General features: G+C 56.1%; 1 protein-coding gene across 1 annotated transcript in view; it reads left to right on the plus strand.

Annotated features, from left to right (window-relative positions):
- The window catches only part of PTPRU (protein tyrosine phosphatase receptor type U), a 76,503-nt gene extending 55,823 nt beyond the window's left edge, over positions 1–20,680 (plus strand). Inside the window, exons 23-30 of the mRNA XM_075173876.1 lie at positions 957–1,092; positions 1,190–1,339; positions 1,505–1,678; positions 3,775–3,915; positions 13,895–14,020; positions 16,363–16,520; positions 17,606–17,741; positions 20,350–20,680. Coding sequence (XP_075029977.1) covers positions 957–1,092; positions 1,190–1,339; positions 1,505–1,678; positions 3,775–3,915; positions 13,895–14,020; positions 16,363–16,520; positions 17,606–17,741; positions 20,350–20,412 — 1,084 coding nt within the window. The 3' untranslated portion in view covers positions 20,413–20,680. The remainder of the gene's footprint in view (positions 1–956; positions 1,093–1,189; positions 1,340–1,504; positions 1,679–3,774; positions 3,916–13,894; positions 14,021–16,362; positions 16,521–17,605; positions 17,742–20,349) is intronic.
- The last annotated feature ends 2,091 nt before the right edge of the window (positions 20,681–22,771 follow it).

A 22,771-nucleotide genomic window follows, 5' to 3' on the forward strand; every position in this document is an offset into this window, starting at 1 on the left:
GACACCAGCGGCATGTCCGAGCGGGAGCGGTGGCTTTCTGTCCCCTGAGCCGGCGTCCCCACGCGATGGGTTAATGGCTCTTCCTCCGCTGGGCAAACAAGGAGGAGCTGACGAACGGGAGGGATTTTTTTAATTTGATTTCTCCCTGTCAATTGCCTCATCAGTATTCATTCACCGGCAGCAGCGAGTGTGATTAGTGCCCGTAGCCTGTAATCACTGATAATCATGATGAGCGATTCATCAGCCCCAGAAATTAGTATTTCAGTGGAAAAGACTTTGTAGGGAAGGAGCGGGGGGAGCGGTTCTGTTCCCGACGCGTTGCGGGGGTGGTCGCCGCATCAGGAGTTCTTTCGCTGTGAGTACAAGCGTGCCAGGATTTGGGATATCGCCGCTGCTGGGTCATCTGGCTCCAGGCGTCCTGCTAGGCTCAGCCTTAACCCGAGGGACCCCCCCAGGGGAATTCAGACCCCCTCTGCGCTGGGGGTACCTCCCTGCGCTCTCAGGGCTCGGTGCTGAGCATCCTCCTCTCCCGCTGCCTCCGTCAGCCCTTTTGGGATGGGGTCCCAGAGGACTGTTGGCACTCAGATGGTTTAGCTGCTGGTTTTGTTGCAAAAAAAGCCCGTGTTTTCATGTCTTAAAGCAAAAATGAACCTTAGATGTGGGTGCCCACCCTCCCACCCGCCGCCTGACCACCTTGCAGCCCCCGGGCTGCTGTAGCCGTGTGTTGGGCGGGTGGTGGGGCGGGTGGTTTAAGGCAAGACTGGGCTGTGGTTATGGAGGTGTGCGAGGTCCTGGCAGCCCTGCCTGCACCCCGGCTGCCCCCGCATCCCTGGGCAGGGGCTGTTTGAGCCCTTGCCCACACAGACCTTGCTCCGTACCCTCTGGCAGTTTGGGCTGTGTGTGGGTGCCGTGCAGACTGGGAATGTGTTTGCTGTGTTTTCCTCCTCCATCCCTAGCGCCGGCACGGGGAGAACTGGCTGCTACATCGTCCTGGATGTTATGTTGGACATGGCCGAGTGCGAGGGCGTCGTGGACATCTACAACTGCGTGAAGACCCTGTGCTCGCGGAGGATCAACATGATACAGACGGAGGTGAGCGGGTGTCGGGAACAGCCGGAGGACACGTGGGGCTGCTGTCACCAGCAGGTCGCGGAGGCTCAGCCCTCTCCCCTTTCCTCCCCCCCGAAAGGAGCAGTACATCTTCATTCACGACGCCATCCTGGAAGCCTGCCTGTGCGGGGAGACCAGCATCCCCGCCAGCGAGTTCAAGCCCACCTACAAGGAGATGGTGAGGATAGAGCCGCAGAGCAACTCCTCGCAGCTACGGGAGGAGTTCCAGGTGAGCGGCCCCAAAACCCCTGCATCCCCCCTGCAACACCCCCTTGCTCCTCACCCTCCTCTGCCCACCACCGCTGGGACCAGCAGGCTCTGACGAGCAGCAGGCAGGGGTTTTGGCCCCCGGTGCAGGCAGGAAGGGAGCTAAGGGGAACACGTGTACTTGTAGACCCTCAACTCGGTGACTCCCCACCTGGACGTGGAGGAATGCAGCATCGCCCTCCTGCCCCGCAACCGGGAGAGGAACCGCAGCATGGACGTCCTGCCGCCCGACCGATGCCTTCCCTTCCTCATCTCCGTGGACGGAGACAGCAACAACTACATCAACGCGGCCTTAACTGATGTGAGCGCGCTGCGGGGAGGGAAGGGGCCGGTTTGGGTTGTCTTGGGCAACTTTTCACGGCAAAACCTCACTCGGTTTGAATTTACGGCCCCGTTTTGCACAAGGGCACGAAGGGACGTGGCAGCCGTGTGCGGGGGGGAGGCAGGGCTGGGAGCGGCGTAGCGGGATCCTTCAACCCTTCTTTTGTGTAGCAGCATCTTGCTGGTCTTGAAAGAGCTTTTCGCCTGCTTTCGCAAGCCGCACACAAAGGGGCTTCATTTATTTCATCGCAAAATGGAGCGCAGGAGGGAGAGGAAGCTCTGGGAGGGGTTGGTAGCACCGAGCCCCTCCGTGTGCTGCCAGCACCCTGCCGTGCATCCTCCCGCCCGTCCTCCCGGTGCAATTCAGGGGGCTCTGAACTGCTCCCAAAGCCACCGTGCATCCCCCTCGTGCAGTCAGAAAGGACACCCGTGATGGCAAAGCTATTTCCTACCTGCTGACGACCGCAAAGCAGAGCAGAGAGGATGCTGCAGGCTCCGAGCCCGCACCGAGCGATGGGTCATTTATCACCAAAACCACTTTTCTCTGCCCGAAACAAGCCGGGGTGCTTTGCATGGGCAGCGCTGAGCCCCGCCGCACCCCGGGCACCTTCCCCAAACCCTCCTGGTCGCAGCTGAGCACTGGCACCAGGCTGAGCCCTGGTTTTTTCACCTCACGGGTGGTGATTTATCTTTGTGCAGATCTCATCTCCCTGCTCTCGCAGCAAAAAGCAGTTTGTAAAGCAGAGGTGGCTGCTGGTGGCTGGGGAGCCGCACCCCAGGGCCACGGGCTTTGGGTACCGTGGGATGGGAGCTTTGTTTTCAGCTTTCTTGGTGTTTGCATTTTATTTTTGTACACCACTGAGCCTCCCTTAATCTCTGCTACAGGGTCAGAGAATAGAAATTTCTTTACAGACAGAAAAAGCCCTTTGGATGAAATTCTTGCTGAAGGGATAAAACCCATTTCCCTCTTTGAGGGGAAAAAAAAAAGCTCATTTTCTTTAAGTGCTAAAGCAGTTTGCTCAGTGCGTTCGTCTGTCAGATGAGGTTGGTCTGTGCTGCCCGTCACCGGTGCTGAGCGCTGCGGCGGTGCTGGTACTGGTGGCAGGCTGGCGGAGCCGCGCTCTGCTCCGCACCGGCTGCCGTCATTGACACCGGTGCCAAAGGATTGCGGGTGCCAGGGCAAGCCTGGTCAACGCTTGATGAAACCCCCCTCGCCCCGCTGCTCTCATCGCCCTCCTGGAGGGCGGAAAGCGGGGGTCTCGCTGTCGCCCCACGACAGGGCAGGAGGAAAGGTTTGATAAGGGCATTTCCATGAGCTAATTGAGGAGGTTTTGCAGCAGCCAGAGGACTCTCCGTTAGTAGGGAGCTGTGCTAATTCACGGGCACCGAGCATTTTCTGCTCTGTTCCTGTATCTGACGAGGCTTGAGCTAAAGTGTGTTAATTTAAAAGCCTGATGGATGCAGTGCTGAGCCCGGCCGTGGGCTCCCCGTCCCTCGGCATCGGGATGACCAAGGGGACAAATCTCATTCAAAGCACAAATGAGAAGTACAGTCATTTTCTTTTTCCCCCTTCCTCCTCGCAGTCTCTAGAGGTCTTTCATTCGGGTTTTCTTTCCTCCCTGAAAAGACCATTGACCCCGTTGTCTCTTTGCGGGTCTCAGTGCCTGGAGGTGTTGGGGCACTGTGGGGGTGCTGCTGTGGGTGATGCTTTCACTCAGGACCAGGGTGCAGAGCTGAGGGCTGGGGCCATCTGGCAGCCACGGCTTCTGCTTGGCTCAATGGTGACGTCTTTTCCCTTGTTATTTGTGTGAAGCACCCTTCCCCGCGAGGGCAGAGAGCAGAAAGCGGGTGCTTTGGTCCCCACTGAGGGCAGGGATCACTTAGAACCTGTTTTATAGATCTCCCCAGGGCATGGAGGGACCGAGGCTGTGCCAGGGAGGCCAGCTCTGCTCAACCATGGGGAAGATGGCTCTGGTGGCATTCATCTACTGGTTGCACTGGTTTTTCGGGGTACGACAGCAGTGGCTTCAGTGCCGCCTCAATGTCCTTAACGGTGCTCATCTTCCCTCTCTGCAGAGCTACACCAAGAGCGCTGCCTTCATCGTCACCCTGCACCCGCTGCAGAACACCACCACCGACTTCTGGCGGTTGGTGTATGACTACGGCTGCACCTCCATCGTCATGCTCAACCAGCTCAACCAGTCCAACTCCGCCTGGGTGAGTGCTGCCGTCCCGGGGACCGTGTCGGCCCCGCAGGTGGCCCTGTCCTGCTCCGTCCCCACCGCCCTGGATGTGCTGCAGCCCCTGCCTTGCTCGCTCAGCTCCCTCTCCTCTGCGAGGGGAGACGGGACTGGTTGCAGCACCCCGGATTTATCCCCTGTAAGCACAGGGCTGGCCAGCTGGAGCCAGAGATACGTGGCAGCAGCAAACCAGCCTGGCTTCCTTGCGTTGGCGTTGCGTTGGCGTTGCTTTACTGTACCATAATATTTGTAGGTGCCCCAGGGAGATACAAGGTTAACGACAAGTATAACCTTGTTATAAAGAACTGATTTGCATCCTCCTTTTACAAAGGGGAAACTGAGGCACAGGGGATTTCTGCGTTCATCTTCCAAGGGCGCTGGTGGCTTGTGAATGCCACTTTACAAATCAGCCTGTTGCAAAGCAGCTGTCCCGTGGGTTTTATGGTGTGATGGGATGTGCAGGTCTGCTGAACTGGAGGGGAGGTGGCCTGTCACCCAGGGAGAGGGGACAGGAGGCGGGGAGCAGGGGGCCATGCTCAGCCTCACCTCGCTTTGCTCTCCTGGTGCACTGCTCCGGGGGGGTGCCTGGAGCGCTCCCGCCACAACCGGAGCGGATGTAAAAGTCCGCTACAGGTCTGTAATGTTAATTCAATGAGAAAACTGGATTTTTACATAAAATTAGCATTATAGCCTCTTAATGGATGTCTGGAGAAGACTTCATTAGCTGGCTTATTTTACGAGTTGATACTCGATGTAAATGACCCAACACGGCAGTTGTACCATTCGTCGCAAGGATGCAGATGGATGTTGCACCGGTACGGAGCTGTCTGTAAATACACTGGTATTTATTTTTATATATATAAATATGCCGGGCACGCGCAGAGCTGTGGAGCGCACCCACGCCTCCCTCCGTGCTGAGCTAATGCCACGTGCTCCAAAGGACCTTTGCATGGGGTGACATTAAGCAGATCCTGAGCATCGAGGGATGTCCTGGGCGGGGGTCTCTTGCCCCGCGGAGGTTTGCCGGGAGAGGAGGCAGAGCTGGCCCCAAAGAGCTTCTCAGCTCGTGTGCTCACTAGAGGAGTCGCTCTTAGATCAGGTTGACGTTTAACGAAGCGATCCGCCCAGGGACACGCTGAAATGAGCAGGTTTGTGTGACCGGGGTTGTTCCAGCACCAGCAGCTGGGACTGTTTTGACTGTCTAGAGCTTGCTGATGGTGATGAAAGATCAAGTGTTTATGGGTAAGAATCAGGGGGAAGGCCAACAAGGCAGATATCGTGGTGGGAGTCTGTTAGAGACCACTCAACCAGGATGAAGAGACAGATGAAATATGCTATAAGCAGCTGGGAGAAGTCTCACGATCGCTGGCTCTTGTTCTCATGGGGGACTTCAACTGACCAGACGTCTGCTGGAAGTACAAACAGCGGAGAGGAAACAGTCCAGGAGGTTCCTGGACTCGTGGAAGATAACGTCCTGGCACTGCTGGTGAGGGAGCCAACTAGGGACGGCGCCTCGCCGGACCTGTTTGCGAACAGAGAAGGACTTTTGGTGCATTTGGGGGTTTTTAGCAAATGCTCTCTCCGCAGCACGAGTTTCTTTCAAAAAGCAGTTACTTTCTCACTCGTTGTTCAAAAGGCACCTTCACCTTGAAGGGGCACCTGAAGTGTGTTTATTTTTTGGACAATAACTGCTAGGTAGCATACTACTGACAGCGACTGCTCATCGGCAGGTTTGCAACGCTTGTCTTTTTGTGAAATAAAACGCCTTTAAGTTCGACAGCTCTTTTAAGCCCTTCGTTGCGAGATAAGCAGCAAATCTCCGTGTGGTGCGAGGAATTTTCACGGTTGCTCCCCGTCTCATTCCAATGGATTGTGAAGAAGTCATTGGCTGTTGAGAATATGCCATCTCTGTATGAGAAAATAGAAATAAAACGAAAACAAACGGAAGTTCAAATATTTCCTTCCCGCATCCCGACGGACCGTTGTGCACACCCCACTTTGGAGACCACTGGCTTAGAAAACCTAAGTGAGGAACGACCTGGGTGCCTGCTGCTGCAGACCCTGTCACAAGCCCAGAAGTCTTCAGCACCTGGTTGGGTACAGGTGACATCCCCCTCTCTGGATTAGCGTTTCCAACATTCAGCGGCTATGTTTCCATCTGCAAACCTTGCTCGAACTGGTGTTCCTGCTTTGATCTGCTTCAAGTGACTTTGTGCAGACCTGGAAAGCTCCCAGGTGCTACCGAAGAGCTCCAATTTCCGTAACCCAAGCCACCCATGCAGCAATACCTATTGTAAAGTCATCGGGACAGGGTGGGAGATGAAATACATTTGTCTGCTGCTTCCCGGTTGGAATGGCTGTTGTCCTCTTCTCCTGGCGTAGGGATGCTTGGCTTGGGAGGTGGAATCACACCTGCGGCTCCCTTACCTTGGGACCTAATTTAGGGAAACTGTCCGTGATCGGACTGTGCTGTGTAGCGCTGTGGATTTACTGCCAACCTACGAACTCCTGATCTAATTTCTCAGGAGCCCTGTGATTTTTTGGCATAAATGTCCATGAAGTGTGGATCATTCTCCGCAGCAGGAGTTACAGGGCTGCTCTCACCAAGACATGAAATTCCCTGTTCCGTGGGAAGGAGGGGGATCGTGCTGTACCATCTCGTTTAAATGCTCCGGTCAGAGCCTCTTCTCCAAAGGAAGCCTTAGTCAATGGACATGGACCTGTGGGAGCAGGTCCAGAGGAGGCCACAAAAATGACAAGAGGGCTGGAACGTCTCTCCTACGAGGAAAGGCTGAGAGAGTTGGGGTTGTTCAGCCTGGAGAGGAGGAGGCTCCGGGGAGACCTTATTGCGGCCTTTCAGTGCTTAAAGGGTCTTACAAGGAAGATGGGGACTTTAAGCTCTTTAATAGGGCCTGTTGTGACAGGACAAGGGGAAATGGTTTTAAACTAAAAGAGGGGAGATTCAGACTCGATATAAGGAAGAGATTTTTTACGAGGCTGGTGAGACACTGGCCCAGGTTGCCCAGAGAGGTGGTCGATGCCCCATCCTGGAAACGTTCAAGGTCAGGTTGGACGGGGCTCTGAGCAACCTGATCTAGTTGAAGATGTCCCTGTCCATGGCAGGGGGGTTGGACTAGACGACCTTTAAAAGTCCCTTCCAAGCCAAAGTATTCTATGATTCTATGATTCTATGCTGATGGGAGAGGTTCTTCCTCCAGCAAGTCCAAGCTGTGACTCCTGTAGGACAGATCTATCACTTTGCCAGCTGCAATGCTGTAGTTATCCCCGATGTGATGTAGGATGGGCAGGAGAAGCCCCGTCTGCTCCCTGCAGCCCCGCTGCCCCCGGCCCCTGGTCTGAGCTGGGGGAGGAAGGGGCATGGACCCCCCAAGAGCTGTGAGGGGTTGGTTTGGTTGGAGTGGCCCTGGGTGCTGGTGCAGCTCCTGGATTAGCCCCAGATTGGCCTTTTGCTGGGTTTTACTGGGTGCAGCCCTAGTGCCTGGGGCCTTTGGCTTTTCCGGGCTGGAGCCAAACCCTTCATGGAGCACAAGTCTGATGAGGAGCGGCTGAGGGAACTGGGGGTGTTCAGCTTGGAGAAGAGGAGGTGAGGGGAGACCTCATCGCGCTCTACAACTACCTGAAAGGAGGTTGTAGCGAGGTGGGGGTTGGTCTCTTCTCCCAAGTAACAGCGATGGGACGAGAGGAAATGGCCTCAAGTTGCGCCAGGGGAGGTTTAGACTGGACATGAGGAGAAATTTCTTTACTGGAAGAGTGGTCAATCCTTGGAACAGGCTGCCCAGGGAAGTGGTGGAGTCCCCATCCCTGGGGATATTTAAAAGACGTGTAGATGAGGCGCTTGGGGACATGGTGTAGTGGGCATGGGGGTGTTGGGCTGGCGGTTGGACTCGATGATCTTAGAGGTCTTTTCCAACCTTAATGATTCTATGATTCTATGTCCCTGGAGGCACCCCCTGCCCCGGGTGTCGAGACAGCGACTGTGAGACTGGAGACAGGACAAGGCAACTTGAAAAGATTTATTATTGAGAACATCAGTGTGTTGTTACTTATTCCTATACTAATGTATTCCTACCTCGATGACGCTCACTTGCTCCCTAAGGTCTCCGCTATTCCTAGTCCAGCTCCTGTCGGGGTCCAACCCCGCTCCAGCAGCTGCGGTGCTTGGTCCGCAGGCGCAGGTTGGGCAGTGGTGGTGGGTTGGAGCTTGGCCGTGCGGTGGCCCTGGCACGGGAGCGGCAAAAGCTGCTGCCAGTATGGCCATCGCAAACCATGGAGCGCAGAATGGAGGCAGGCCAGCCCTGGGGACCTGCAGAGCAGCTGAATTTGTCCGCCCAGATGGAAGCGTGGGGAGCCCCACGGCTGGTGCGAAGGGGCTGTTTGGGGCAGGAGGTGTGACACGGTGTGGAGAAGCCGTGGACGGAGCAGGAGCCGCCTCCTGGGTGCCCGCGGGGCTGGGGCTGCAGGGCCGTTTCGGTGGGGATGGACCGGCACTGCCCGTCCGGCGGTTGTGTCAGCCCGGGGCTCGGTCGCGGTGGAGCTGGCGGTTGCAGATGTCTGGGTGTCGTTCTCCTCCTCCGCAGCTCCCACCGCCGGCTGAGCATCAGGCCGTCTTCTTCTCGGGTGCTCTTCCTTCAGCTTGGCGCCCAGCGGGGATGCAGTTGGGGCTCTCCTCCTTTCACCAGCACTTTGTGTGCACGTCCCGAGGAGGTTGGGGCAATCTCTCTTCAAAAAGGGGTCGCAGTAGAAGAGCAGCTATAAGAGGCAAAGGAGAGGAGTTAGTTGCCATCATTGCAAGAAGGAGAACGACAGAGATCCGGTAACTGAGCATCGGCATCAGAAAAGACAAAAACGGGCATTAAAAAGGACTCTCCAGGGCGTTTTAAACCTCAAGTTTAGGCTGAATAAAATGTTGGGATGGGGTTTTGTTAAGTAATAACCACCCTTGTCTTTTCGGCATTTGGGAGCAGAAAAGTGCAGGATTTTCAAAGGCTAAAAACCGACGGAGAAGCCCAAATACCACTGGTTCTCAGGCACCTCAGTGTGGGATGGACACGTTGGGAATAATGCTGATGCTGACGTGTCTCTTGTCAGCGTTAAGCAGATGCCCCAAGAAGATTTAACCTTTTGGTGCAGCCAGATACAGAGCAAGCACGAAAAAGCACGATACGATGGGACTGTGTTTCCGCCCCACAGATTCAAAGTAAGCAGAAATAACCAAAATCTATTTTGTCAGCATTTCTGCTCCTGCGAAATCCGGCATCGAGAATTCCTGAAAATGACCCACGAGACAAAATGGGGCATTTGCTCCCATCCCCATCTCCTACCTCGTAAAGGCTTATTTGATCTGAACGTGAACCTCTCCCCCTGCATGTCCCGAGGGTTCTTTCGTGTGCGGAGGAACCGACGTACCTTGCCCAGAGCAGACCCTGCTGCTGCTGGTGCTTGCAGCTCCTCGATGGAGGCAGATGAGAAAGAAGCCCCTTCCATTTTGCAGAAGCCGTGGAGGTCAAGTTGGAGAACGAAGCCTCTCATGGACTCGGTTCAAAGATCTTCAGGGGTCCCCTCCTCCCCAGCACTTCCTTTCTGAAGAGTTTTTCCGCGATCACGACGCAGTTTCCATCGTCGCCCCACCAGATTGACTGGAAGCGATGGCTGCCGACGATCTTCCAGAGCTTCTTGAGGAAGGAGCAGGCTGAAGACTGGTTGGTGTTGGCACCGATCTCCTCCCAGCATATGATGGGGGCCCAGGATTCTTCAGGCAAACCTTGAAGGGTGTTTTCTTCTGCGAGAGGTCCGGTGGCAGCATCCCAAGGTGCTCCTGTATCACCTCCTGGATGGTCAGGTGGAGAAGCTGAAGCCACCCACCAACCTGGCTCCTCCGTGTCAGAAGCCCAGGATGTCTCGGGTGAAGGCGGCTCCATTTTCTCTCCTTTTTTTGCAGCTTGGCTGCAACTTGCAGCCGTGGCCCTTTCCCCGACCAGCCAGGCTTGGTCCTGCCGGTCAGCAGGATGAAGGGCCGTGGCGCCGGCTGCCTGGGGAGCACCACGGGGAGTTCTCCAATGTGTTGCATCACGGTGACATCACAGCGTGGCGCCCGTCTGCTGGCAAGAGGAAGTGGAGGACAGATGCCATTGCTGAAAAGCCCTGGTTTCTTGTCATGGAGAGAGCTGTTCTGAGCCAAGAAGTGAACCAAAGTGTCTTTGCCTCTGGTGTGTCCTGCCAGGGCAGTGCTGCTCCCGCTGCCCCCGGGAGCTGGTCCCCAGGGAGGGATGGGGCAGGCTGCGGCGCTGGGCACCACAGAGCCCCAGACCTGACGTTTTTCCCCCCGTGCAGAAATGCCCGTACCCCCTTCTACGGAACAACCCCCGCCCTGTGATTTCAGTAGCGCTGCTTCTGTCGTGGCTGTCCCCGTACCCAGGAGACGCTCTCAGCTTTCAGCAGGCTCTCCGTGCTGCTCCCTCGAATGAAGTATAAGTGAAACGTTACCCCAATACATCTTGCAATTGAAATAAACTGGTGCTCTGCACCCCACCCCTTTCTTGGGTTGTGTTCCTCTGCTTTTCTTTGCTATAGATCCTTCAGAACCCCAACGAGGAAACTCAATGATGTTCTCTCAACCTTTTGCCAAGCTATCAACCTGGTCCTCTGAGTCGGAGGACCATGACTGCGGGAACAGTGACCTTCCATTTGTGGACAGTGAAATTGTAAGGGACCAGTTGTGTCAGCTGAATGTTCCTAAGTCCGTGGGGCCTGATGGGCTTCATCCCAGAGTGCTGAAGGAGCTGGCGGATGTTATGGCAGGACCCCTCTCGATCGTCTACCAAAGGTCTTGGGAGCCTGGGGAGCTCCCTGCTGACTGGAAGTGAGCCAGTGTTATTCCCATCTACAGGAAGGGTGTGAGGGAAGACCCAGGAAACTCCAGAGCTGTTCGTCTGACCTCAGTACCTGGAAAAACGATGGAGAAGGTCATAGCGGGTGCTACTGAAAGGCGTTTAAAGAACAATGCAATCGTCGGGCACAGTCAAGATGGTTCACAGGGGAAAGTCCTGTTTAATTAATTTAATATCCTTCTACGATACGATCACTCGCTGAATGGATGAAGGGAAGGGGGTGGACGCAGTTTTTCTGGATTTCAATAAGGCTTTTGATACTGTCCCTCACAGCATCCTTCTGGACAAGTTGTCCGACTGTGAGATGAGCAGGTACAGGGTGTGCTGGTGAAGAACTGGCTGGACAGCAGAGCTCCAAGGGGAGCTGGAGCTGGGGACCAGTCACCAGCGGTGTTCCTCAGGGCTCGATCCTAGGGCCGGTTCTGTTCAGTGTTTGTATCAATGATCTGGATGCAGGAGTTGAGTGCACCGTTAGCAACTTTGCTGATGATACCAAACGGGAGGTGCTGCTGACGCTCTTGAGGGACGGGAGGCCTTGCAGAGGGATCCAGATAGGTTGGAGCATTGGGCAATCATCAATGGCATGAAACTGAACATGAGCAAATGCCGGATTCTGCACCTGGGAGGGAGTGACGCCAGGTACAAGGATAAATTGGGAGAGGAGTAGCTGGAGGGCATTTAATTTTCTTTACTGGTGAACCTTTAGAACCAAACCCAGGAAACTCAATGATGTTCTATCAACCTTTTAAATTACACCCTCTCTGCAGGACTGTGTGGTTTTTTCAGTAAGGAAAAGGTTTGATTTAGCTCCTGTAGGAATCGGCGCTTCTCTTCCCAGTAGCTCATACAAGTAACGTACCGAGTGTGTTGGCTTTACTGGAGTCCATCACCGTATGAAAACAGGAACGAGGACAAAGGCTTTAGCTGTGGTCTGTGGCCCAGGAGACAGTGAGCGGCCGTTCGTGGACTGCTCAGGAGATGCTCTGAGCAGAGCCAGGAAGGGTGTTTTCAACTGCAAATGTGAGAAGGGGGTTCTGGTGATGGCTGTTGCCTCTCTGTGCCTCTGCAAGTCCAGAGCCGAGGGTGTCGGTGCAGACCCGGCACCCAAGGGTGGCTCTGGCCTGGGCGGGCAGGCTCTCCGGTCCCGGCGCGAGGACGGGGCTCGGCACATTGCTGCATCGAGCCCTGGCTGGCAGCAACGGCTGCCCCGAGCCTCGTGGGCTTTGCTCCCGATGGGACGGACCTGCCTGGCTTCCCTCTGCGTGCAGAGAGGTGTTGAAGGACGGAGGGTGGAAGGGCTTTGCCTGCAAGCGTGGCTGCGGGGGAGAGCAGCCACGTTGCCCGAGCAGCGGGCAGGTCCGGCTAGGGGAGGGCGACTGATGCTCCCCTGGGCATTTTTCACCTTGATTCACATTTACCCTCACCCTGCGCTGAGAATCCTGCGGGGAACCAAGTGCCCCTTCAAAAACCCAGCGCTGCAGCAGTGCCACCATCTTACTGTCCCTTCGCTGGGACCAGCCGGCACCTCCCGTCTGCAGCACTCGGCTGAGCCCAGCTGCAGCGGACCGTGGCAGGGAAGGAGGCAGCAAAACTGATTTTATTTCTCTCTCTCAACTTGTTCTTTCATTCCATGGTCCAGAAATGCCCTACAGCCTCGCGGGAGCTGCCTGCTCCTGTGCCAGCCTCCCCCAGCTCCCCGTCCCCTGCAGCGGCCGCTGTCCCCCAACACCGTCCAAGGGGACTCTGCCATTTTTCTTCATTATTGAGCCCTGCCTCTCTCTGGCCGTCTGTTCTTCAGGGATGTCTGTGTTACAATATTTAGCTGGATCTTAAATGTTTACCAGTTTAGGACCAACAGGTAATAAATCAACCTTTACAGCAGGCAGCTCTGAAAGGTGACTTAGAGGGTATATCCCTCACTTGAACTACGTCTTGCCGAAGGAAGTTTTAATATCCAAATTATAGCTCTGAGTCTGGAAGGCTTAGAGATCTTGGAGATTTATAGCCCCTATTAATAACCAATTATTTCTCAAATACGTTTGCCATGCAGTTAGGCCCAAGCCGTTAGATGGCCTGAAATGCTAAATGCCCTGTTAAAGTGCGGTGACAAACATCATATATTTTGTGTCGGTGCTGGTTTCCCAGCTGTCGCGGTGTGAAAACAGTCCCATCGTGACCCTTGGGCCCAGCCATCCATCAGTGCCGTGCTGGACACGGCGGGGGGAGCAGGACTCGCTCCCCAGCCCTTCCCTCGGCTGCAAGCTGGGGTGGCTTTGACTTGGAGGGGTGTCTTGGCCATGGGGCCAGGGGGACCGTCATCCCACGTTGCTGTTGCTGCTGATGGCAGAGCTGCTTCTGCAGCCGGTGGGGTTTGAAAGCAGACTTGGAGCAGCCGAGCCCTGCTCCATCATGGTGCAGGCTCAGGCCTGTGCTTGCTGGGGCTGGGGCAGGGACCATCCTGTCTTCTTCTGGACCGGCAAAGCCCATCGCCGGCAGCATCAGCTGTTGTGTTTGTGCAGTGGGGAGAGGCCTAGGTGGGTGCCAAGGGGATGGACCTGACCCTTCAGCTTCGATCCCTCAACACGCTGAGGCCGCCCGGCAATGTGCCGTGGGTCCTGCATGAGTAATGGCGTTGTGGGTCCAGTGTCCCATCTTGGGGCCACCCCCTGTGCCAGCAGCCCCTCTCGGTGTCCAGTGCCAACCACTCCATTCTGCTCGATGTTGCCTGTGATGCATGGTGCCCTTTCCCCGTGTCCCAGTGCATGTCCTTGGCCTCAAGTTGCGCCAGGGGAGGTTTAGATTGGACATTAGGAGAAATTTCTTTACTGGAAGAGTGGTCAGGCCTTGGAACAGGCTGCCCAGGGAAGGGGTTGAGTCCCCATCCCTGGAGGTATTTAAAAGACGTGGAGATGAGGCGCTTGGGGACATGGTTTAGTGGGCATGGGGGTGTTGGGTTGATGGTTGGACTCGATGATCTTAGAGGTCTTTTCCAACCTTAATGATTCTGTGATTCTATGTCCCCAGTCACAGTGCCTCTTCTCTCCGCAGCCCTGTTTGCAGTACTGGCCTGAGCCGGGGCTCCAGCAGTACGGCCCGATGGAGGTGGAGTACGTTTCCGGAGCGGTGGATGAGGACATCGTGTCCCGTCTCTTCCGAGTCCAGAACATCACACGGGTGAGGGTCTCTCCTCTGGGTCCATGCCAGCAAAGGGTGGTCAGGGGGGGCTTCGTGCATGTCTGTACCCAGGTGCTCCCCAGGCACCTCCCAGTGCAGAGGTCCGGGTTGGGTGAGCTCATGTGCTTGCTTTTGTTAGCTGCTGCTTTGGGGAAGGGCTGGGGCATCGCTCAGAGCTTCTTTGTATGGGTGAAGATCTCCTTCGGAGAGCAGGATGATGTTTCTAGTGAGGCCGGGTAGTCCTAAGAGCTTGGCATTGCCCGGCCAGGTAATCCTCCATATAAACTAACTGAATGGTGCTGTGGATGCTGGTGTCTTCTTCAGCCTAATCCAGCTCCTCCAGAGGATGCAGCCCCAGCTCCCGTCCCGGCAGAGAGGAGCCTGTCAAAGTGCTGTTGACTCCATCCAATCTTTCTGGAGTTCACAGCTCCTTGCAAGATTTTAGGTAACTCTGTAGGAAGACCTTTCTCATCCTGCCCGGAGGTCCATCTCCGCCCTGCCATGCATATATCATAGGATGGAGACTCCCACATGGGCACGGCGGCTCCCTTGGGACCAGCAGAGCCCTTTTGCTGCAGGGTGAGAAGATCCGCGCAGGTTTTCACCTGTTGTCCTTGTTGCATTGACACTTGGCTGGTTCAACTTGCCTTTAAATGAAGAGAAACGCAGTGAAATCGGGAAGACACGCGGACTGCGATGAACAGCCTGCGTGGGTGCAGAACTGTATGTGGAAAAAAAAGCCGATTTAGCTACAAAAGCTGGCCGTGAAGAGGTGGCATCCCTGAGGGCTTTAAATCTCCTGAGGGTTGCCAAGGGGCTGAGGCCAATGCCCCAGTGGAGGTCATTGGGCAGATGAGAATTAGGGAGCTTGGAAGGGAGCAGGCGTCTTGGCTGACCGCCCGACTGGGAAGGGTGTTTCAGCGTGGGAGCAGGGTCAGAGGAGATAAATCCTGATTATCTGGACTCTTCACACAAAGAGGGTTTTGGTTTGTGCTCCCCAGGGAAGCATCTGACATTTCCTGGGTGTCAGCGCAAAATCCTTCACCAAATGTGCTTTGCTCCCAGGTGGTAGAATATACCCCGTGCTATATTAAAATGCCACGTGATCGAAATCTCTGGATCTAAGAAGAGATTTTCCCCAGGGAGCAGATCGCTGGAGGAGCGCTGGTAAATGCAAGGAGCTGCTTCTTGCCAAGCCTTGCCGGCTGGAGGGGAGCCGGGCATTGGGGGGTGTCACAACTCCTCCAGAGCCAGACAGAGCTTTCACCTGAGCTTCAAAACAGATCCCAAAGCTTTCCTTCCCGGGCTGTCAGAGGAGTTTTCTCCTGGTTTAACTCCACTTACTTGTTTCACCTCCCCGCTCTGCCCTCCTGGCTTCCAGCTGGAAGCAAAAGCTCAAGCCCGGGGTGGTCAGCCCATCCCAGCCACGTTGCTGACCCACATTGGAGCTCCCGAAAAGCTTCAGAAAAGCCTCCGTGTGTTTGGGGTGTGCTGGTTGGAGTGGGCACCAAATGCCCCCAACACCCACCCCGCAGGCTGGGGCGTCCCTGCAGAGCCACAGCAATACCTGGTCCCACTGGTTGGAGAGGTCTGGTGCTCGCCCCACGCATCAGGCATCTGAAATCAGGTGGATGGAGCCCTCCAGAGCTGGGGATCCCCCATCTGCGTCTGATCCCCCCTTTCTCCTCCGATGCGCGCTCCCCACACGTGTGCCGCCGAGCCCTGAGGTGCAGCTGGTGTGCGTGACCCGTGGTTTCATCCCATCAGGGACTCCCGATGCCCCCAGTACTTCGGAGCAAGAGCCCCACATCTGCCTGGCTAAAGCCTGGCCTCGTTTAGCTTTGTGGATGTAATCTTCCTCCTGGAGCCTGCTAACCAGATTAGGTTTCAAAACTAACCAGATTACCAGGGTATTAAGGCGCACTCCCACCGCTCCCCGCCTCCGTGGGTGGCAGCTTCTCATCAGCCTCCTGGTTTACAGCGAACACAACAAAACGCATCCCCTGGGATCTTCTGCATGCAAGACGAGGACGTGATGGAGAAGCCTTGGGGAGGCTCAGGGGTCTGGTAACAGGTTTTGTGAGGTACACAGACAGTCCAAGATGCTGTGAGTTAGGATAAACCATGTCAGTGGAGCTTTCCTCAGGTGGGATGGGGTGGTGGGACCAGTGTGAGCTGCGGAGGAGAGGGCTGAACCATCCATCTTAAAGCACTCAGAAAGGGTCTTCCTCTCTTCCTCTACTATTCACGTGTGGCAAACCCCTCCTGCCCTCCATCAAACCTCCAGTGGAGGCAAATGAGGGCAGCCCATGGGTTCGTGCTGATGAGGTTTGCTTTTCTAGTTGCAGGAGGGGCACCTGATGGTCCGGCATTTCCAGTACCTGCGGTGGTCGGCATACCGAGACACCCCAGACTCCAAGAAGTCCTTTTTGCACCTCCTGGCCCAAGTGGAGAGGTGGCAGAAGGAGAGCGGCGATGGCAGGACCGTGGTGCACTGCCTGTGAGTGTCAACTGGAGAGGAGCAGGCTCTGGCGAGGGGGGAGATGCCACCAGCTCGTGTGTCCACAGTTCTGCCTGGAAATCCTCTAAAAAGCCCTCACCGGGGTGACTTTGTCCCCAGATGGTGCTATCTCTCCCACAACATGAGTTTTGGGTGAGGTGCTTTGTGGTCACCATGTCAAACCTCCATGAGATGGATGCTCAGTGGGAGTGACGCCCGCTAGCAGCAACCCCGCCGTTCACACCGGTCCCCTGCCTTGCAGCGGGGCTCGGCAGAGGTCCCAGCCCTGTCACCACGTCCCGTGCATGTAACAGGCTCCAAAGAGATGCAACAGGAGTTGTGCATCTCCCGCCGCCTGCTTCTCATCGAGGTGGATGTGCTCTCCACGCCCCTCTTCCCAGCTGGGTTTGGCTCACACAGACACCCATGTGTGCTCTCCTCGGAGGGGACCCAGCACCTTTGCAGATTGGTAGAGACAGCAGGCGAGCCTTTAATCAAAAATTAATTACAGCCTCGTCCGTTTTCATTAGCCGAAGGGTAATTTGAGAACATGCTTTATAAAACATGGCATCATGTTCTCTCTTCCTCTCCCCGGTCCCCTTTGCTGCCAGGGATCAGACGTGGTGGTGTAGGATGGTTTCAGCCCAGGATGGGGGGGGTACCCAGCGAGGTACCCCAACGTGGGACGGTTCCTCCAGCCAGCACTACCCAACGGGTCATCAGCCCAGCGTCACCCTCCAGATGGGAAGGGGGTGGTAGAGGGACACAGTGGCTTCCCCAAGGTCACACGAGGAATCGGTCCATGGCAGGGCTGGAAACAGCCCAGATGTCCAAGATCCAGCCCCGATGGTCCAAAAAGAGGTTTTCATGCTCTGTTGTGGCTCTTGGGAGGACCAGAGGGCAGGATCACAGCTCCTGCCACCATGTGGGTCTGGTTCAGGTCCCCCAGTTTGGGGGCACTCTGGGGTATGACCCCCTGCTCTGGGACATCTCCTGGGATGGAGAGAGAAAGGGGGAATTGGAGGGAACAGGAAGAAACTCTAATGCCATCTTTTCACCACCACCACCTGTGTTTCTCCCACCAGGAACGGAGGTGGCCGGAGTGGCACCTTCTGTGCCTCCACCATGATCCTGGAGATGATCAAGTGTCACAACATGGCAGATGTTTTCTATGCTGCAAAGACCCTCCGTAACTACAAGCCAAATATGGTAGAGACCTTGGTAAGCACCAGACACCGCCGGTGTCCACCCCGGCTGCTGGTCCCCGCGCATCCCTCCGGCAGGGAGGAGAGGTGCCGGGGGATGCTCACCTCCCAAAAAACCTCCTTTCCCATCCCAAATCCCAATTCGTATTATGGGCATCCTCATGCAGAGCATGTCTGGGTGAGCGTGCCAGCACCACGCCACGGCGGACAGGGAGGCGAGGCAGCTCTTGAAAGGAGCCTCGGGCTTGCCTTCATCTTGCCGTGCTGACATGTCCTTGGCGTCGGCGTTGGGCTTGTCGGAAATCCTGCCCAGGAGTAATAAGGCAGGTCCGCGTGAATTCACGGGATGTTATTGCAGTTCTTCGGAGGGTTTGCGGCGCCGGGAGCAGCTCCGAGGTGGAGTCAGACAAATTCCTGTTGGAAATGTAAAAGGGAACTGTGTTTTGTGTGAAATTAATTGGTGGAGAAGCTGCTGGGGGCAGCGGTGGAGCCACGTTTCATGACGGGGAGGCTGGAGGTGGCAGTGGGTCGGGGTGAAAAGCCCGTCCCTGTTTTAGGCCCTCGATAACAGGACAGGGGATGGAGCAGGCGTCTGTCCATCGTCCTGGTGGAGGAATCCAAGTGCCTAGGGATGTTTTAAAAGCAAGTCAGCCGGAAATGTTTACCCGGTGTAGATTATAAAATCCCTACGTTGCAAAATGAAATGGTTTCGAGGAGGGGATGTGATTTGCATTAGGAATTGAAGTGGAGGGGAAGGTGAGGGAGGGGACGGGGAGCAGAGGGAGGGATGCAGATAATGAAAAGATGATGTGACAAGCATGAAGCCACCAGACCCATTGGGCTAAATTGCAAAGGTATTAAAAAAAGGCAACATTTCACATCAGGACACGAGCGTCCTCCAGCCTCAAATGAACCTGAACCGTCTATTCTGGGAATCCCAATCTACCGGAGTCACTGGGAGGCCGGATCCTCACCCGGTGTAAAGAGCCGCAGCCCAGCGGAGAGCAGCCGGCGCGTAGCCGTTTCCCGCTGCCCGTGCCTCTTCCCCCACTGTTCGCCTGTGGGGTTTATTTTTATATGATGATAAATGGAAACAATCCCTTTTCTTAATCCAAAAAGCATTAGGTACTTTCAATCTAAGCTGTCGCAGCCTCCTCGCTTTGAAGCCCTTCTCCCCTGCTGCCTGCTCCCACCTGGGGTCCCCGAGCAGCCGCCCACCCGCGGGGGGGGATAACGGGATTTTCGTGCCGGTGCTCAAGCTGCCGATGAGGATTTCGGGAGATGAGCTCTCCCCGTTCCCTCCCTGCTGTCTCACACCCGGAATGCTCCCACGATGTCCCAGCACTCGCAGCAGCATCAGAAACCTGATTTATTTGGGGGTTTTTTTCCCCACTCCGGCTGGTTTTGCTCGTTGGATGCTTGAAGGAGCAACATCTCAGGGGGATGGGCGCTTCCAAGGTCCGAGCTCCCCCGTAGCTTTTTGTGCTGCGAGTCGTACGAAGACGGGAGAGCGCGAGAACAGGTCCCGTAAAGGAGGACAAGGGTGGACGAGGCTGCCTTCGCAAGCCCAATTTCGATGATTTTTGCTATAAAACCAGGAGCCGGCTGTGCTGGGCTTTCCCTTTGTGCAGCTGGGGGGGAGCAAAGGGTGGAGGATGCCGACACCGTCCGTAGGTGTCTGAGGAAAGGAGAGGGACGGGAGGGTGAGCTCGCTCCTGCCGCGGGCTGGGTGAGGAGCTTTCCCACTCACACCCCTTGGCTCCGGCGCGGCCGTCGCAGGCGGGTCAGTCTTTGACCTCAGCACCAAAATGCTCATTTATTTGGCGTTTCCCTTGGAAAATTTGGATTTTCGGAAGTGAAACCTCCTGGGACTTTCCTTCGTGCCTCTCCCCGCCCCCACGCAAAGCAAACATCCAGACCAAATCCTTGCCAGGGATGGAAAATGACAATCTTTTTTTTTTTTTCTGTAGCAGGAGAATTTGTGATGAAAAACATCCTGGCAGGCGGGGCAGGGTGTCTCCGGATGCAGCGAGGCCACGGCACTCGCCTGGGCACGCTCCCTGTTTGCAGCCTCTGCTGAACTCCAGAATAAAAACACTTCTCCATTTCACGCCCGTGGTTTTATTTCGGACACCCCATCGTTCCCACGGCTCTGCTACCATCTGATTGACAGATGTCAATCACTGTGGTGATGAGGGGGGTTCCGTGGGTGAGGCTGGTCAGTGGAGCCCCGCACTGGTTTGTAGGGAATAAACCGTATTTTTGCGGTAAGGGGACGTCGCAGTCCTTCTCCGTCCTTCGCGGGAGGCGAAGGTGCCGCGTGCCTCCGAAATGCAGGGAATTCGGCGTGTCCGGTGTGTTTGGATCCGGGGGATGGCTTGTCCCCCTCCCCAGCAACGGGTGGCGTTTGCCGACAGTGGAGTTCTCCCGGCTGTCGCTTCAGCAGGTCACGGGGGACAGGAGAGGGACGCAGCCCCAGCGAGGGGTGACGCCTGTGTTGGCCTCATAGAGCCCCTCGCAGGCTTTTCCTTAGGGCTATTGAGACTTATTTTGCCTTAAAAAGGGATAACGTTGGGAAATGGTTTACTCGGGATCATAACAACCTCTTTTCTCTCTCCGAACAGGAGCAGTATCATTTCTGCTACGACATAGCACTGGAATATCTGGAGTCCCTGGAGACCAGATAGCACCTCGCCAGGAGAGCGGCGGCAAGGGCTTGCGCAGGGGTCGTGCCAACCGTGCGTTTCGCACTCGGACGTTGCGTTAGTGCTGAAGGTGAGGAGGGGAAACAGCAAAGGACCCGACGAGAAAACCCATCAGATCAAGAAAAACGAACGGACGTGGGGACGTGTCGGCCGCTCCCCGTCTTCATCCTCCGCTCTCCATCTTTTCTTCCCGCTCCGAGCGCGTCTGAGCGGCCGTGGGTTGGATGCCCCGTCCTGGCATCGCTTTGAGTCATGGTCGTGGGGTCGGTGGGCGCAGGATGCGGCCCCGCGGCGCTGCCTGGGCATTTCTAAAGCAGCTGGAGAGGAGGCCAGGGAGGGGAGGAGGTGGACAGAAGGAGTCGAGGCCGTTTCCCAGCAGGGAAGGATGGATATTTGGAGAAGAGGTGTTGCTTTTTTAATTGTGCGTGGAGTTGAAGCTGCTCTTCTGAGGAGCCCAGACGGCTGCTGGCAGGTTTTGCCCTTGGTGGGGACACGCTCTGAGCTGGAGCAAAGACCCTGAGAGGAGCTCTTGAGTTTCTGCCCGTTTGCACCTTGAGTTTGATCTTCACTTTTTTTAGTTCTGAGAGTTGCCACCCTTTGTGTGTCCAGCCCTGGACAGAGCGGGGACGTGGGACGTGACAGGCACTGGGCACGCGATGTCCCTCTGCAGGGACCGACCCGGACCCCTCCTGGCGCCTTTGCAAAGCTTTTCAAGCGATGGTTCCCCTGCATCTCCGCACCGTCTTCTCCATCTGTAGCAATTAATTCCTCCTGGGCTGACCCAAAGGCACCAGCCCACGGGTCCGTTTTTAACCCTTCCCTTGTGAATCGCTGCACGTGAAACACCTTCGGCGCCCAGAAAAAAAATCCTCAACATTCGGGTCCACCCCGTATCCCTCCCGGATGCCTCCCCCAGGCACTTGCCCGTCGATGCTGCTTGGCGTTTGCGGGGGTTGGCGAAGCGGGACGGTCGGTTTTGGTGATGAAGCCCTGAGCCGTGGCAGAGCTGCGGGGCTGGGCATGGGGAGGTCCCCACACCCCGGGTGCCACTCGGGGACAAGCGTATGGGGACGGTGATTGAAGGTGCCTGATACTTTTTGGCTTCATCCTGCTCTGGTCGGGTGTGAGATGTCGCTTTTTCTGTTTGATATTGTGATAATTGCAGGGGTTTCTGCTTGCGGGGGAGAGCCTGGTTGTGATCAAGCTGTGGCCAGGGTTTTCCCTCCCTGCAAATGGCCTCGAGAAGGTGCAACCAGAGGGGTGCAGGTCTGGAGTCTGCCTTGGAGACAACCGAGGTGAGGTTGCTTCTGTCTCGAGGGCCAGGCAGAACCCTTCACAGTCATTTTTTTGGGGCACGGAGCAAAACAGATGAGAAACTGTCCTCCGTACGCTGGAGGTTGCATGTGGGCAACCCCATCCTTCATCCCCCCCCATCCTTCATCCCCCCCCCCCCTTCATCCCCCCCCCTCCTTCATCCCCTCCATCCTTCATCCCCCCCCCTCCTTCATCCCCTCCATCCTTCATCCCCCCCATCCTTCATCCCCCCCTATCCTTCATCCCCCCCCCTCCATCCCCTCCATCCTTCATCCCCCCCCCTCCTTCATCCCCCCCATCCTTCAGCCCCCCCATCCTTCAGCCCCATCTCCCCAGGGCAGGGGGAGCTTCCCCGCCCTGCCTGCCCGGAGGCTGGGGATCCCTCTCCTCGGGGAGTTGCATTCGGATCCATCCCACGACTCAAAGCTTTGGAAGACGCCGTTTGGCCGGACCGGTCTGCAGCACGAAGGCCACAGAGCCGAAACGGCTGCGCCCTGGATGAGCAAACCCAGATATTTCCATCCACCTTCCAAGGGTGGAGGAGAGCAACAAGAGAAATCTCTGCCCGCTCCCCACCTTGGAGGATGTCCCACCCGCGGCTTGCAAACAGCCGGGGTGGTGGTGAGGATTTCGGGAGCGTCGGAGGGTTTTGCCCAGACGTTCCCGCGGGCTTGCCGGATAATTCACACGGCCTGACAATTCCAGGCCAAAGGAGGAATAAGGCCAAACTTATTCCAAGGGCTATACAACGTTATTCCCCTTCTTTCTATCCCTGCTGTCTAACTCTGCCGTGTGCCAATGCTGTCTCGTGTCCAAATAGTCTTTTTACCCCACCAGAGCCTGCAAAACGGTCCAGTTACACCAGTACCTGGTAACACCAGTACTCGCATCGCAAGCCTTGACTTGGAATAAATTAGTGTCCTTTTCCCAATCCCCATCTCTCCGTAGACGTGTCCACGCTCTCCCGGGATGCTGCAGGGAAGGTGCTGTGTGGTGGGTGCAGAGAGGTCCCAGGGCGCAGAAATTG

This window comes from Calonectris borealis, chromosome 25 (assembly GCF_964195595.1).
Source record: "Calonectris borealis chromosome 25, bCalBor7.hap1.2, whole genome shotgun sequence".
Classification (NCBI taxonomy): Eukaryota; Metazoa; Chordata; class Aves; order Procellariiformes; family Procellariidae; genus Calonectris; species Calonectris borealis.